Source organism: Pelophylax lessonae, assembly GCF_965119305.1.
Source record: "Pelophylax lessonae genome assembly, chromosome: 4".
Taxonomy (NCBI): domain Eukaryota; kingdom Metazoa; phylum Chordata; class Amphibia; order Anura; family Ranidae; genus Pelophylax; species Pelophylax lessonae.
Window position 1 is genome coordinate 611445468 of NC_138771.1, and position 17506 is coordinate 611462973.

At 42.1% G+C, this 17506-nt stretch overlaps 2 protein-coding genes across 2 annotated transcripts in view; both read left to right on the forward strand.

Moving 5' to 3' along the window:
• LOC309553574 (A.superbus venom factor 1-like) overlaps window positions 1–17506 on the forward strand; it is a 1719715-nt gene that overhangs the window by 639143 nt on the left and 1063066 nt on the right. The window lies entirely within an intron of this gene.
• Window positions 1–17506, forward strand: part of LOC309553584 (A.superbus venom factor 2-like) — a 453522-nt gene that overhangs the window by 379915 nt on the left and 56101 nt on the right. The window contains exons 20-26 of the mRNA XM_082254860.1: window positions 1771–1980; window positions 4101–4191; window positions 4482–4533; window positions 9038–9125; window positions 10137–10229; window positions 13766–13868; window positions 15959–16048. Coding sequence (XP_082110986.1) covers window positions 1771–1980; window positions 4101–4191; window positions 4482–4533; window positions 9038–9125; window positions 10137–10229; window positions 13766–13868; window positions 15959–16048 — 727 coding nt within the window. The remainder of the gene's footprint in view (window positions 1–1770; window positions 1981–4100; window positions 4192–4481; window positions 4534–9037; window positions 9126–10136; window positions 10230–13765; window positions 13869–15958; window positions 16049–17506) is intronic.

Genomic DNA, 17506 nt, shown 5'->3' on the forward strand with positions numbered 1-17506 from the left:
TTCTAAATACGGTTGAACCTCGAACAGCCAATGTTTGGGCCGAACCAATGGTCGACCCAAACCGTTCGATCATCCCTACTGGCTACCATGCACACCTGATTTAGTAAACCAACTCCACTGCCTTCTCTCTTGGCAACAGCCTGGGAAGCATGGACCCTCCTTTCCTACCATGTTTCAGGAAGCACAGATCTTTCTGGAAGGTCACCACAAATATTTATATCCTGCATACACCACTGGCAATACACCTCCTAGTTGCTGGCCAGGGAAACATAAATATTCATAACTCATAAATAAGTTAGACAAAACCCAATGAAATACTCCAGATTAACAGCACTCAGGGACCTTTGGTCAGTAAAAAACAATAAAAGTTCCATTGTAAGATCCATAGTACAAAGAAACTTCTCAGCATTAGTCACATAAGATATCATACAGTTGTCATGGCCGAGATAGAAGATGGGTTGAGCAAGCATTCCTCACTGGGGGTGTCCGGGTGCTGTTGTATTAAACCAAGCCTAGAAGGAAGGTTTGCAGCATCAAGCCAAAAAAGCCAGCTCAGCAAGCCGGCACACCAGAAAGAACGTGGAGGGATGGAGAAGACAAAAAGGGAAGCCGCCACAGCCAGGTTGGTCTTCAAGCTATCGGGCATTGTCGTGACTACGTATTTCACACGCATGCGCTTTGTCAAGTCATGGGATAGCACAAAAAACCTCAATGAAAGCACTCACTATCAACTCAATCCCAGGCTGATTACAATCTAGGTGCAACACAAAATTTTAGGTAAGGGACGCTTAGGGCAGGGCCCCTGTATTCTCAGTCTTGCACCTTGGTGTCTCACTTTGCTTTGTCGTCCCAGTTTTCTGACCTCTGGCATATCCCCTCTGAGTTAACCCTGTGTAAACTACATCCTGCCCATCATTGAGGTAAACATATGGTTTGCTGTTTAGGGTTGCTAGCAGCACAGTATCATCCACACCATCAAGCATCTAGCAAAGACCTGGTAGGTTTTAGAACTAACATCCATGCTGACATCCTGTCTTTCAACTGGCTAATAAATACTAGTGCCCTTCCCCACTCCTCCATTCTCCCCTGGTCCCTGGGCTATACAGAATCATCACCATTCATGGCTCTGGAGAAGAAATGGTAATTTCAGAACTAGCATCCATGCTGAGAGCCTTTTTTCCAAACAGCTTGTTGCCCTAGTGCCCTTTGTTGCTCTTTGGCTGGCCCTTGGTCTATGAGCTATTTGGAATCATTACATTAACCATTGGTGGCCCTGGCAAAGATCTGGTAACTCCAGAACTAACATCCATGCTGTGAGAGCCTGTCTTCCGACCAGCTGGCAAAGACCAGTGCCAATCCTTTGCATGCTCCTGGGCTATAAGAGATCATTACATTCTGTATTCTAAAGGTCCAAATCAAGCCACAACTTAATTTTAACTTTGGATAGAGCATTAAAGGTTGGAGCCACTAGCAAGTCCTCTTCCATGAAGACATGGAATTATGTTCATAGGGTAAGGAAGGTTTAGATCTTCTTGCTAAAAGATCTTCTACATGTTTGGGTGTGTTGGATGGCTGGTTCGCAATATGTAGTCTTATCTGCCAGTCTCTTTTACCACTGTGTTCTGAGTACAGAGGGGAAAGTGACCTTTGATATTCCTGAAGGTGTAGGGAAGTGGAATAGATGAGTGCTAATTGTTTGCTTTGTATGGATCTGCTGTTTTTCATTTTTTTTAAATTGTGACAATTTTAATTTATTCATTTTTTGTCTAGGTGCGAGTGACTATACCTTATAACTCCGCCTTTTGCAGCATGGCAAGTTTACAGAAAAGTTACCACGTGGTTGTGACTGTGCCACCTAAATCCTCTGCTACTGTACCTTTTGTCATTGTACCACTGGAGCTGGGTAACCATGAAGTGGAGGTGAAGGCATCATCAACATTTTCAGAGTCGGATGGGATCAAGAAACAGCTGAGAGTGGTGGTTAGAAATATTTATGTTGATTAGTAACATTAATTGTAGATGTAATACTGTTAAAACCCAACTCCAGATCACCCCTCTCATCTCCCCCTCCAGTGCCATCCTGGCTATTTTTTATTTTTTTTGCTTTTTCTTAATATACTTACCATTTTTTAGTCTTGGCATGCTGAGGTTTCTTCTTCTTTACCTCTTCTAGTGGGTTTTGGTCCTCAGTGGTGCTAAAGCAGTGCTGACATATAGACATCATCATCTCTCTACAATCTACATCATTGTATATGAGTGCAGGATATCTTAGTGAAACCCCTTCAGGGGGAGGGTCTATGATGTCTTGCATTTACAGAATATCCTCTTCCACATAATTGAATGTGGGCATCACTCAATTAAAATTACTGCAAGGTACAGTGTTATAGAGGAGGTACTGCAGCCAGTGCCTCTTTTTGTTTTAAAGACAAACTGTAGGACCCAAAAAACATTGTATTTAATCTAGGCTTGCACCAATACCGATACCAGTATCGGCATCGTGCTGATATTAAGCATTTGCTGAGTACTTATACTTGTGCTCCGATCCCTCAAACCGAAACCTTTGGGGTGTGATTTGATCCTTGTCTTCAGCCTGGGTTCACACAGGTATAGAAATTTGAAGAGAAAGCCGCTCAGGTGAGGTTGAATAGACCGGTACTGGTCAGATCCGCCATCCAGAAATAGTTCAAACAAAGAAGTTGGACCGCACTCAGAAGTGCGAGTGCGGTCCAACTTCCCTGTTTGCACTGGGTTCACACAGGATTGGTGCAGGAAACCACATGTGATTCAGACAGGAATTACAGCACATTCCTGTTCAAATCACATGTGATTCTTTGCAGTGTGATTTGAGCCCATTCATTTTGTATGTATCGGTACTTGTGCTCGCTTATACCTTATACAAAATAGAGTACCAGTGCATCCCTAATTTAATAGTGTTCCTATTTTTTTTTATTAGTAGTAGCAATAGTACTAATGCTTATTTCATTACTACTTCTAATATAATTATTACAAGTGGTAAAATTCTTCTTCTTCTTCCCATGTCATTTTTATTAGCATCAAAATGAACTGAATAAAATAAAGATGGCCCACCCTTAGCCCTGGTTCACAAGAGAGCAATTTTTTAGCTATTTACCACATTCTGGTGACATGTAAAATTGTAGGTCAAATGAAAACACAGATTTGAATGGGTGCTGCCTTAATTGCCACGACTTGAGTCACTGCCACAAAAAAAATTGCACGGCTTTTGGACAATTCTTGTGCTCCACTACTCCAATAGACTTCAATGTAAAATCGCCAGCAAGCCGTAAATTTGTCTTAATTGCAGCGACTTTGCTGAGACTTCTAACTTTTAACCCTCAACTCTCCTCCCCGGTCATTCTTGCTGCCTAAAAACGTCCTCCCTAGCACATGCATTGTGTGTATGGTAACTTGAATGAGATGCCCTAAGCACAACAAATGCCCCAAAGTAGCTCAAAAACCTTTTTTGTCATGGAGCATTGCACATTTTGGCAGCAAAACATGCATCTGCTAATCGCGGTTAGGGTGTCGTTAACCATTATCCTGCATTTACATCAGCAGTTTCTGGATGCGCTGCACCCTGTGTTTTGGAAAGGCGCGCTTCGCGCATGGGTTTCAATTCAGGTGGCATTTGCCCCATGGCAGCCCCCACAGAATATGCACGCTTTGCCATGCATTTTGAAAGTACACTGGAATAAATGTCGTGCTTGCGTTACAATTAAGGTTGCACTCTCATCTGGGAGTTTCCAAACACGCAGCAACCCGCACAGAGAACACGCGTTTTGCCATGCATTAAAAAAATGCACAGAAATGCATGTCGCATTTGCGTTATCATTCGCTTGCATCTGTTCTTTTCCGAACACACAGCAACTTGAAAGAAAACACACGCTTTGCTGTGTGTTTCAAAAATGCACTGTGACGCATGAAACTTGTGTTACCATTCATTCTCATTTGAGCAAGATTCATTGTTCTCAAACCAAATCCTGCCAGATTCACACATCCATAGTTCTAAGGTATATCTTAAGAACAGCACACCCATTATCCTATATGATTCTAAAATAATTGGGGTTTATGTCCCTTTATAGGCTTCATCTGTACCGTATGACTCCCTGATGAAGAAGGAGGGAACCTGTAATGGCTATGGCCTCTCAGTGACAGTAAAGACAGAAACCATGGGTAAGATCATGTGGTGTTTGAGTTCATCTTCCACCCGGGAAAACCAGAAATACTTTTGTAACATGCCTCTGCACCGCATGGCCAAAGCAGGATGGCCAAAGAAGAGGAGATCGGGTTTCCTTGCTCTCTTGTTGCGTCTTGCAAGTGCTAGAGGGAAAAAATAATGAGGCTGTTAAAATATATTGCTAGGTTAAACAATGGTTACCAGATACAGTAGATGTTTATGGCGTTTCTATTTGCAGAGTGGTACAATAATCTATTAACAAGCCATCACATTTATTTTCTTACAGAAAAAATGCCTGAAAATGCAATACAGACAGTTTCTATTACAATCTGTATTAGGTAAGTAGGACTGATTATTTTGATCCAATTGTATTCTAATATCAGCATATAACGTCATCACATTCAAAAGTCCACAATATATAAAGCAAAAAGGGTAACTGTACTAAACAATATGCTGTCCTTTATGCCTGTGGAATTCTGTAAGTTATGGATGGAACATACTAAATTAGGGTCACTAAGAAGACTGAAAGAACCAGCATTATGCTAAAAATACTCATATCACCGGCATGTTATCATTAGGTATTCTACAATAATAAAATATGATTTTTGTTCAGGGATTTATCTAATATATCTGTTTTGGGGATTCAGTCAGAAAAGTCAGGGGGCATAATGTCAATACTATGTGCGAGTCACTGACAGTTTGTCACATAGGGTGACAGAGATGCAGGGAACCAGTATTCTCTGTTCACTTGGCATGCTTCTGTACCACTAGTAATGTCTGACAGGTGGCACATAAGTGAACAGGGATTTGTAGTATGGGTTAGGCTGTCATTAGATTAGGATGATCAAACAGAACCTGTGCATTCTTTATCAGGCGTCCCCCTTACATCAAGAGTCCTTATCAGGTATCCCCATCAGAGTTACCCCCTATATCCATTGTCCCCATCCGAGTGCCACCGTTACATAAATTGTCTCTTTCAGAGTGCCCCCTTACATCAACTGCTCTCTTCAGAGTGCCCCTATACCACAATTGCCCCTTCAGAGTCCCCCCATACCTCAATTGCCCCTTCAGAGAGCTCCCTTACATCAAATGTTCCCATTAGAGCCTCCCTTTTATCAATTGTCCCCATCAGGTTGGCTCATCATGGATTAGTGAATACATTCTCAGAGATCTAGGGGTCACAAATAAGATCTGTGATGCACAACCCACCTCAGCACTCCTAGATCTGGACTAGCTTTTGTTTTCCCGTCAGTTTCGATCACATTTTCTCCTCCATTCATTCCCTGAACCCAGACCCTGCTTTCCTCATTTCTCGAGCTGAAATATTGTCACTCTTTCTGCTTCTTCCTATCAAAGTTACTGTAGTTGAGGCACAGAACGGCATTACAGTCCAAAATGTACCTAATTATTAGACGTAAACCTCAGCATGCCTTCATTGTCCCAAGCCAATCTTGTATCTGCTGGTTTTTGACTTTCCAAACTCAGGTCTGGTATCTTTGCTCTCTTTATTGATTTCCAATCAGATCCTGTTTCTCTGATTCCCTCCACAATAATATACATCTCCTTTGCTCCCCTGCTGCCCCATGTAACCACCAGGTGTAAAGTGAAATACCACTTCCGGGCATGGATGAGCATATGCTGCTGAGGGGGGTAGAAGTTAAAGAGTTAGTTCACCCTATGCAGATAAGGGACTCCTGTATTAAAAAATAAACTGTGCGGCTGTGAGTGTGACCAAAGTTTAATATTGGCTTTGCTTTAGGTTTAGGCCATTTAGGTACCTTCATAAGCCTGGCTGACAAACTCCCAGAAATGGGTTTATCACATCCTGCCTTGTTGCAAATATGTTGCTCAGATACTCGCAGACAATTCAAACTATCTTGCCTATACTTTTCTCCCCCATTAGCTCTGAGCTCAGCAATGCTGCACCTGAGGACTTAGTGGACCACACATGTGCAGTAGGGATGGGCCGAACACCTCTCTGTTCGGTTTACAGCAGAACACCCGACAGGAGAAATGTTCTAACCCAAACAGCGAAACCCCATTGAAGTCTATAGGAGTCAAACAGGAAAAATTAAATGTTCCCATTTTGAAGGCCTATATGTACAGTAAGAAATTGGTTAAAAAAAGGGGTATGGGGGTCCAGGTACTGCCCTGGGGGACATGTAGTAACAAAACAATTTTTAATAAAAAACTATCAGTTTTTTTTGGGAGCAGTGATTTTATTTATGCCTAAAGTGCAACAAAAATAATATAAAATTCCTTTAAATATAGTGCCTGGGGAGTCCCCTTAATGTGCCTGTAAAGTGATGCATCTGTAGCATGCATAAACCTTCTACTTCAAAAATGAAACTAGTCAAATGCAATTTTAAATGACTCAGGGCTACAATTACCGACACCCGGCTATTGAAAAAAATATATAAAATATTTAAAATATAAGAAAAAAAATGGCGTGGGGTCCCCTCCCAGTCCAGGCTCTTTGGTTCTGGTAATAATTTTAAGGGGAACCCCACACCAAATTAAAAAAAATGATGTGGGGTCCCACCCAAAATCTATACCAGACCCTTATCCAAGCATGCAGCCCCGCCGGTCAGGAAAGGGGAGGGGGATGAGCGAGCGCCCTCCCCCCACCTGAACCATGGCAGGCCACATGCCCTCAACATAGGGGGGTGGGTGCTTCTGCCCCCCCCACCCCTAAGCACCTTGGGGACAAAGGCCTCTTCCCAACAACCCTAGGCTGTAGTTGTCGGGGTCTGCGGGCTTATCAGAATCTGGAAGCCCCCTTTAACCAGCCCCCTATGTGAATGGGTATTGGGTACATTGTATCCCTACCCATTCACCAAAAAAAGTTTTTGACAAGTCCTTTATTAAAAAATAAAACAATTGTGTAAATTCATAATTAATCAGGCCGCCCGCTGGACACGGAAAAAAATGCTCTTGCTTCCTGGCAGGCCTCCCACCATATGCCCGCTCAGCGCTTTGACATTTCTTATTAAGGCAAGGGATGGGGGTCACCCGGCTATGTCACTCGGTGGCACCGCCCCCTTCTGACATCACGTGACCAGCCTGGTATGGATTTGGGGGGGGGGGGAGACCCCACGCCGTTTTTTCTTAATTTTTTTTACTGGCATTTTTTTTTATTCAGCTGTCAGCGATGAAACCCATTGACAGCTGATGACTCATCGGTTGTTAAGAACGCCATGGCCAGCTTCCCAGGCCCGCTCCTTTACAACCAGCTTTGCTCAATCAGGGCACAGAATGCACCGTGCAGCGCTCAGAGCATTGCAGGGTGTTCCTCAGGGCGAACACCCGATTAACACCCTTCAAATTCGGGTGTTTGGCAAGCCGACGAACAGGAAAATGTTTGACTCAAACTCATGCTAGGCCCGAACCGTTTGCTCATCCCTAATGTACAGGAGTTTGAGAGCTCACACCTATGATTAGGGGGTGAGCAGTAACAACTGGGAGTGTCTTAGAAATGTCCTAACAGCAAGGCAGGATTGGATGATGCCATCTCTGGGAGTTTCTCAGCCAGGCTGTAGTTTTATATCTACAGGCGCCCCTTACCCGCATAAGTAGTTTTTTTTGGTAAAAGGTGAACTAACCCTTTAAGTGGCCTCTTAAGGCGCTTTTCCACTACATGGTACGGCTCAGTTTGGCTCGGTTTGTCGCTTTTCCACTGCATGGTACCGCATGGTACGTGTTAGAACGGTTTGGTACAGCGGCGCTTTTCTACTACATGGTAAGAAAAAATATCCAAATATTTGACAGTTTAACAAATTATGGCTTATATAAGGTCACACATAGCTCTTCAGATGGATCATTGACCACACCGGTCAGTGGGGAATGATCCATCTGAAGAACTAGGTGCGACCTGATATGAGCTATAATTTGTTAAACTGACGATTATTTTAATATTTTTCTTCTATGTTCAATACTTTTAACTTGTGTAACATTAAATGTTCTATATTTTAACTACTGATTTTTTGCTCCTTGTGTACCGAGATAGTCCAAAATACCTGGAGCCTTTGTGGGCCCATGTTCTTCTATAACTAATTTTGGGATGGTGCCATTTATGATGATGATGATGATGATTTATGATGATGCCCCCTTGCCATTTATTATTTTTCTTTCAAGTTTAGGAGGTTATGACCTGTTTATGTAATCATTTAATCAGCAAATATTGTGACAGCAGCACATTATAAAAATACAGCTTCAGTAAATTTTCACATCAAACATTAAATATTTCATCTGGAGAGGGGGGGTATGGGCTTTCTCAGCTAAGCAGACTATCCTGTCTGCTCTGCATGCCTGCACTAAAGGCAGACGAATTTCAAGAAGTAAATGTTACGTGAATCATTTGCCCTTACTCAAGAAAGCCACGGCTAAAAGTGCTAAAGGGATGTTTCTCAAAGTGACTTCTCAAAAAAAATAAATAAAATAAGAGCATGAAGAAATGGATAGATGAGTTTCCTTGTGAATACTAAAAATGAATGGAATAGCATTCCCCCAATGATAATGAAATAACGGAAAACACATTTTTTTTTATAGCGACATCCTCGATGTGTATCTAGAGACTATTGTTGCCATTGGTCTTGTGGTATCGGTAATCACCAGTGCAATAGCCTTCCTTGCAAGTATTAGATAGGAATGGATGCCATTAAATACAGACTGCATAAACAGCAAATTTCAGTCACTTTTTTCCTCGTTGGCTCATCCAAAATATATATTTCTTTTGTCATGGAAGGAGTAATTTCTAAAATGTACTTGTAACAAATGTGTATGTAACAAATTAGGCATTCAGTTCCCAAATAGGTTCCATTGACCAGTTGTCCTTCTTTGCAGCCATCTTGGATCTCAGGGTTCTGCCACATCCGTCCTGGACATAACTATGCTAACTGGATTTTCCCCTGATGTTAATGACCTTGAAAAGGTAGGTGTCAAACACACGTTGTTTTAGAGACATATGTGGATTGATTGTGTTTATTATTGACACAGTTGACAAAACAAGAGACTAAAGGACCATTCACAATTGTGTGCACATTTATCTGTGCATATTGATATTTTTTTGCCCCTTGATATGAACTGCAGCCTATCATTTTTTAATGGCCCTGGATGCACATTAATGGTACAGAAAATGTACCTACCATGTGTTTTGCTTATTATTTTTTTTTTTTCAATCACATTACACATACCTATACAGAACAAGAAAAAAAAAACTATTTGCTTAGGGGCAAGTGTGTTTGTTGAGTGCCATTAAAAAGAATTGGCAAACAATTACAAAATATATGTGTGAAGGAAGCCTATATATGGGGAAAAAACAAAAATGAAGCATTTTAGCACAAACATGCTAACAAGTTGGACAGGGATTACGTTTTTGTTTTGAATATTAAGACACATCATTTACATATACAAATTGTTTAGTAAAAACAATCAGACATAATTTGACTGCCGAGTAATGTCTAATTTTCTAGTGCAGCGCATTATCTTGCATTCTTGTTTCAATCAAGTGCAACAATATTTTTTATGCCCAACACTGATCTTAACTTGAGCAAAGAATATGGCGTTGAAAAGAAAATGCAACCAGGGCCAAAACCTCTCCCAAAACTTTGGTTAAACTGTTTCCCAAAACAGATGCAGAAAAGATCTGTTGAGTTCTGGAGTTGGACAGTCACCTCATCCTAAGTTCTGGAGGCAGCTTATCAAAAGATGAAAATAAGGAAAATACTTTACTATGAACAACTTCTATTTCCTTCCCAATCTTCCAGTCTCTAGCTCCTGGCACTTCCTATGGATATGGATATGGATATTGAAATGTAGTCTGTTCCAAGCTGAAAATAGACAGATTACCTTACTGTTATCCCATGTCTTCTGCTACCCTCAATCAACATCTTATTTCATAATGATATTATATGTATTTTATGATGTTTCTTTTAAATTTTAGCAAAAGAAAGTTATAAATGATAAATCCATTACCGACTTTGAATTTAACGGACAGAGATCTGAGAAAAACAAGTTAATTCTCTACCTCAACAAGGTAAGGAGCAGCAAAGAAGGTCACATGGTCCATTAGGGACTTAACCACTCTATGAGGTCTAGGATGTTAGAAGAGTAAACAAAGAGCGTGGATCTTCCAGCATTGGCACATCTAAGTCAATGTATATGTGTTACGACTATTAGGGAGTAGGGAACGATCAAACTTTTCAAAAGTTCGGTTCGGCCAGAACATCGGAACTTCCCAAAAGTTCGGCCCGGATTTCAGAACCCCATTGAAATCAATGGGACCCGAACTTCGGTAATCAAAAAACACCATTTTGAAGCCCTAAAACCCAATAAATGCCCCTAAAAAGTGCCTAGGGTTCTGGGTCATACCCCAGGGACTATTAATCACACAAAAGAAAGTTCTTAAAAATTGTCATTTTTGATAGAGAGCCAATTATTGGAAAAATTAAAAAATAAAAAAATTATTTGGATTTAGTATCTGGGGGGTCTAAAGGGTGTACCTGTGAAGTTTCAGCTCTTTTTTTGAATTTTTTTCAATAATTGGTTCTCTATCAAAAATGACAATTTTTAAGAACTTTTTTTGTGTGATTTTGTATCTGGGGTAAAATAAAAAGAATAAAAAAATGTCTTTGGATTTAGTATCTGGGGTGTCTAAAAAGTGTACCTGTGAAGTTTCAGCTCTGTAGCTTGTCCAGAACCAGAAAAAAAGATAATTTTTCAGTAGAGCAGGGATGGTGGGACCCTCCTTTTACACCTATATGATCTTTTTTTTCTGGTTCTGGACATGCTACAGAGCTGAAACTTCACAGGTACACCTTTTAGACCCCCCCCCAGACACAAAATCACACAAAAAAAGTTCTTATAAATTGTAATTTTTGATAGATTTTTGATAGAGAGCCAATTATTGAAAAAAATAAATAAAATAATTTCTTTGGATTTAGTGTCTGGGGGGTCTAAAAAGTGTACCTGTGAAGTTTCAGCTCTGTAGCATGTCCAGAACCATAAAAAAAAAAGATTGTTTGTATTAGAACACTTATAGCACAGGATAGTGGCTTCTCGCTTTTCACACCTTGCCGGTTTAGTAGCAAGCGTTTTTTTGGGCATTTTGTGGGTTCTTTGGAGCCAGGAAAAACATCTGAACTTGTGTATAGTGGTATATATACCACTATACACAAGTTCAGATGTTTTGCCTGCCTCCAAAGAACCCAAAAAAATGCCCAAAAAAACGCTAGCGTCAAAAAAAAAAAAAAAAACGCCCAGGTGTGTTGTTGCAGGCATTTTTTGGGGGTTTTTGGAGGCAGGCAAAACATCTGAACTTGTGTACACACACATACTTATATGTATTTTACACTTAGACATATATAGGTGTTATAGGAGCGTAACTATATTAGTGTAAATGATTTCATTAGCGCAAGCATATATTTCTGCTACTATCACACCTATATATGTCTAGGTGTGTATATACATATAAGTATGTGTGTATATATACCTGTATACACAAGTTCAGATGTTTTGCCTGCCTCCAAAAACCCCAAAAAAATGCCTGCAACAACACACCTGGGCGTTTTTTTTTTTTTTTTTTTGACGCTAGCGTTTTTTTTGGGCATTTTTTTGGGTTCTTTGGAGGCAGGCAAAACATCTGAACTTGTGTTTAGTGGTATATATACCACTATACACAAGTTCAGATGTTTTTCCTGACTCCAAAGAACCCAAAAAATGCCCAAAAAACGATTGCTACTAAACCGGCAAGGTGTGAAAAGCGAGAAGCCACTATCCTGTGCTATAAGTGTTCTAATACAAACAATATTTTTTTTTTATGGTTCTGGACATGCTACAGAGCTGAAACTTCACAGGTACACTTGTTAGACCCCCCAGATACTAAATCCAAAGATTTTTTTTTTTTTTTCAATAATTGGCTCTCTATCAAAAATCTATCAAAAATTACAATTTTTAAGAACTTTTTTGTGTGATTTTGTGTCTGGGGGATCTAAAAGGTGTACCTGTGAAGTTTCAGCTCTGTAGCATGTCCAGAACCATAAAAAAAGATCATTTGTATTAGTGCAATTATAGAACAGGTTAGTGGCTTCTCGCTTTTCACACCTTGCCAGTTTAGTAGCAGGCGTTTTTTTGGGCATTTTTTTTTTGGGTTCTTTAGAGGCAGGCAAAACATCTGAACTTGTGTTTAGTGGTATATATACCCGTATACACAAGTTCAGATGTTTTGCCTGCCTCCAAAAACCCCCAAAAAATGCCTGCAACAACACACCTGGGCGTTTTTTTTTTTTTTTTGACACTAGCGTTTTTTTGGGCATTTTTTTGGGTTCTTTGGAGGCAGGCAAAACATCTGAACTTGTGTATAGTGGTGTATATACACACATACTTGTATGTATATACACAGCTAGACATATATAGGTGTGATAGGAGCGTAACTATATCAGTGTTAATTATTTCATTAGCGCAAGTAGTTTTTTTCTGCTCCTTTCACACCTATATATGTGCAGGTGTATATATACAGACATGGGTGTGTATATATACCCCCTATACACATGTTCAGATGTCATGCCTGACTCCAAACATGTGCTCAAAAAATCACTATAGACGCCTGCAGCCAAAAATAATGCTGACGGCGGCGAAGCCATTTTACTGCAGCAAAAGTGACTTGAGAGAAACTAGCTTTTCTCTATAGCGGTCACCCTGATATGGAAGGGTTTGGTCACCCTGCCATAGCAGTCACTGTCAGTTCACCCTACACTACATTACGGTCACCGTGATATGGAAGGGTTTGGTCATCCTGCCATAGCAGTCAGTTAACCCTACACTACATTACGGTCACCCTGACACTTCACACTTTCCCTACAGAAACTAAATTTTTGCATCTAACTAAAGTGTAAAAGAGCACCCTAACTACACTAGATATCCCTTTCCTCACACTAATAATTGCTAAATGACACTTTTAAAGTAAAATTAACAGAACTGCTTCAACTCTCTTCCATGTCCTGTATAACAATGCTAGGAATTTGGCAGGGGCTATCTTATATACTGGGGGGCGTATTCACTAATGATTGGCCTAGGGACCCCCTAGTCACTCCCATCACATTCCTAGCATTCTCCTGCCCCTTCAATTGTCTTTTGCTAATAGTTCTGGTCCAATCACAGGCTTTTAAAGCCCATTTCCTGAACCATTGCATTTTGGTCGGTTCTGGTTGCCGAATTCCGAACTTTTTGGGCAAAAAGTTCTAAATTCGGCCGAACCTCGAACACCCAATGTTCGGGCCGAACCGATGGTCGACCCGAACCGTTCGATCATCCCTATTAGGGAGTTGGGGTACTGAGCTGGCATTTCATGGGAAATACTCTTTGCAATATATTTCAAGGCTCTTTAAGAAAAAAAAACCTAGCAGTATTTTGAAAAGCCATCTGGATTTAGTTTGTTTTTAGATTTCTACTTTAAAATTTGCTTTGAGCTGTGTTTTTATGCATAAAACAATTTTATATTTTTACATATATTTGTTAGTGTATAAAAAAAAACTTACATATTATTAACCCTAATGCTTTGCTTTTCTTCTTCAGGTCTCTCAGACAGAGAAGTGCTTAAAACTGAAAGCATATCAGCTTTTTAAGATGGGACGTCTTCAGCCTGCATCCATCTCAGTGTTTGATATTCAGACTCCAGGTAAGTACAGCATTGTGATTTCTCCTAATTTAATGATAGAGAACATGGAAACTCTTCCTCTATATCAGAGGTCCCCAACATCTGGGACGCGGACCGGTGCCAGTGCCAGTCTGTGGGCTGTTTGTAGCTGGGCTGCACTAAATCAGGTGAGTAGCGGGTGAGCAGAGACCTGGCTTGATGACATCACTGCTGTAGGGTCTGCCTCTGGATTCTCATACTAGCAGAACTCTGGGCAGTCAACTGGGCATCTGCTGGAATCCTGCCCACTCCTGAACTTATAATGCCAGATTCCTTTATGGAATGGTAGCATTAAGGAGAGGCAGCATGAGGTTTTACCTTTAGTAAGTTGACTCACTGCACATAGAACCCTGACAAATTGCCATCTGGTTGCAGGCTACATTGACAGGCTGCATCTGGTGACAGGCTACAGTGACAGGCTGTATGTGATGACAGGCTACAGTGACAGGCTGCATCTGGTGGCAGGCTACAGTGACAGGCTTTATCTGGAGACAGGCTATAGTGACAGGCTGCATGTGATGACAGGCTACAGTGACAGGTTGCATGTGATGACAGCCTACAGTGACAGGCTGCATGTGATTACAGGCTACAGTAACAGGCTGCATCTGGTGGCAGGCTACAGTGACGGGCTGTATACAGAGACAGGCTACAGTGACAGGCTGCATGTGGTGGCAGGCTACAGTGACAGGCTGCATGTGGTGGCAGATTACACTGAAAGGCTGCACATAGTGGCAGGCTACAGTGACAGGCTGCATCTAGTGGAAGGCTACAGTGACCGGCTGTATCTGGAGACAGGCTATAGTGACAGGCTGCATGTGGTGACAGGCTACAGTAACAGGCTGTATCTGCTGGCAGGCTACAGTGACAGGCTGTATCTGGAGACAGCCTACAGTGACATGCTGTATCTGGAGACAGGCTACAGTGACAGGCTGCATCTGGTGGCAGGCTACAGTGACAGGTTGTATCTGGAGACAGGCTATAGTGACAGGCTACAGTGACAGGCTGCATGTGATGACAGGCTACAGTGACAGGCTGCATCTGGTGGTAGGCTACAGTGACAGGCTGCATCTGGTGGTAGGCTACAGTGACAGGCTGTACCTGGAGACAGGCTACAGTGACAGGCTGCATGTGATAACAGGCAACAGTGACAGGGTAAATCTGGTGGTAGGCTACATTGACAGGCTGTATATCGAGACAGGCTATAGTGACAGGCTGCATGTGGTGACAGGCTACAGTGACAGGCTGCATCTGGTGACAGGCTACAGTAACAGGCTGCACCTGGTGGCAGGTTACACTGACAGGCCTCACGTAGTGGCAGGCTACATTGACGGGCTGCATCTGGTGGCAGGCTACAGTGACAGGCTGCATGTGGTGGCAGGCTACAGTGACATGCTGCATGTGGTGGCAGGCTACAGTGACAGGCTGTATGTGATGACAGGCTACAGTGACATGCTGCATGTGGTGGCAGGCTACAGTGACAGGCTGCATCTGGTGGCAGGCTACAGTAACAGGCTGCATCTGGTGGCAGGCTACAGGAACAGGCTGCATCTGGTGGCAGGTTACACTGACAGGCTACATCTGGTGGAAGGCTACAGTGACAGGCTGCATCTGGTGGAAGGCTACATTGACAGGCTGCATCTAGTGGCAGGCTACAGTGACAGGCTGCATGTGGTGGCAGGCTAAAGTGACAGGCTGCATGTGGTGGCAGGCTACAGAGACAGGCTGCATCTAGTGGCAGGCTACAGTGACCAGGGACAATCTAGTTGCAGGAAAGCAAGCTCAGGATTCCCACTGATTCTGCATTATGGTAAGTTAAACTATTTATATATTACAATGTAATAACAGAAATATAGAAAAATCTTCTTCCCTGGTGCCAAAAAGGTTGGGGACCGTTGCTCTATAGGTCTTTGTGAAAACTGTGCAGTCCACTGATTTATAAGACAGGTTAGCTTGGACTAACTAACCACCAGCTAATTGTTGCACACTGAATGATAATGATGTGACCTGTTTAATGACCAAAATAATGCACTTCTTATGAGCAAACTTATAAATGTTTGCATTTTTTCCTACAGAGAACCATTGCACCAAATATTATAATTTGAATGAGGAGGATGTAAAACTGGACAGAATCTGCCAGGAAAGTGTCTGTCGCTGTGCTGACAGTAAGTGTATTTTTAAAGTATTGCCCTAAAGCTGAAACACTATCCTTGTACATACGGTAATTGAATACATGAGGAATCACTATACTCATCTGAAATTAAATCCATCCAGCAAGAAGAAGCACCATCCCGATTCTAAATCAAATACAACCTACAGAAGGACATGCCACCCCCATCCTAAATCACATCCATACTACATGTCAAAACACCGTAACCCCTCACAGTTACCCTTGCTGCGCATAGGAACGGGCCCTGCTGATAAAAATTCCATACAAATTTTGAAATCGAATGTACTTGTCATAAAGGTGCAGAAAAATTGGCCCTTGGTTGTTAGTGGTGCCTGAACACCGCAACCCTTCGCAGTTACTGTTGTTGGGCGCAGAAACGGGCCCTGCTGGTAAAAATTCCATACCAATTTTAAATTGGCAAAGATCAAGTGTTTTATGTGTTCTTATCAGTGATCAAGTGGGGGCGCTGTGCTGTCATCTGACCTGGCCAATGTTGGGTGTTGGCTATGCAAACCTGCTGGAGTGATGGGGACCTGGAAGATTAGTATCGGCAGGAAATTAAACTGAAATTTGGCCTTTGGTGTTGGTGGTGCCTGAACACCGTTATCCCTCACAGTTACCCTTGTTGGCCACAGGAACGGTACCTGCGGGTAAGAATTACATACAAATTTGAAATCGCATGTACTTGGCATACAGATGCCAAAAATTGGGTCTTTGCTATTGGTGGTGCCTGAAGACCATAACCCCTCACAGTTACTCTTGCTGGGCACAGGAACAGGACATGCTGGGTAAGAATTCCATACAAATTTGAAATCGCATGTACTTGCCATACAGGTGCCAAAAATTGGGCCTTTGGTGTTGGTGGTGCCTGAACACCATAACCCCTCACAGTCACTCTTGCTGGGTTCAGAGCGCAGGGACAAGGCCTGCTGTTAAAAATGACATATGACATTTAAATTGTATGCATCTGTCATACAAGTGCAGAAAAATTAGGGTTTGGGGGTTGGTAGTGACCTAAACCAAAAACATTGTTGGAAGCTAGCAGAATCAAGGTTGAGAAATAGGATAGGCAGCATATGCAGTCTTCAAGGGATGGCAGACCCCTAGCAAATCAATCAGTTACATCTGCATCAGGGGCTTGATAGTTGCTGTTGACACAGGACTGATTCATTTTGATAAGTCAGCTGGTCAACAGAGTCTGTGGACAGATGCACTCTTTTGTCCATCACAAAACCTCCAGCAGCACTGAACGTCCATTTGGAAAGCACGCTGGAAGCAGTACAGGCCAGTAGCTCCATTGCATATTCATGTTCATTTATAGTGTGCACCAGAGAATCCGTGCCAGGGGATCGGCAGGTGGTGCTATGGAGCAGAGAGCGCAGGATCAGTGGCTGTGTGCGAGTGAGAGGAGCGGGTGTGTGACAGACCGTGTGTGTGTGAGTACCCCCCACAC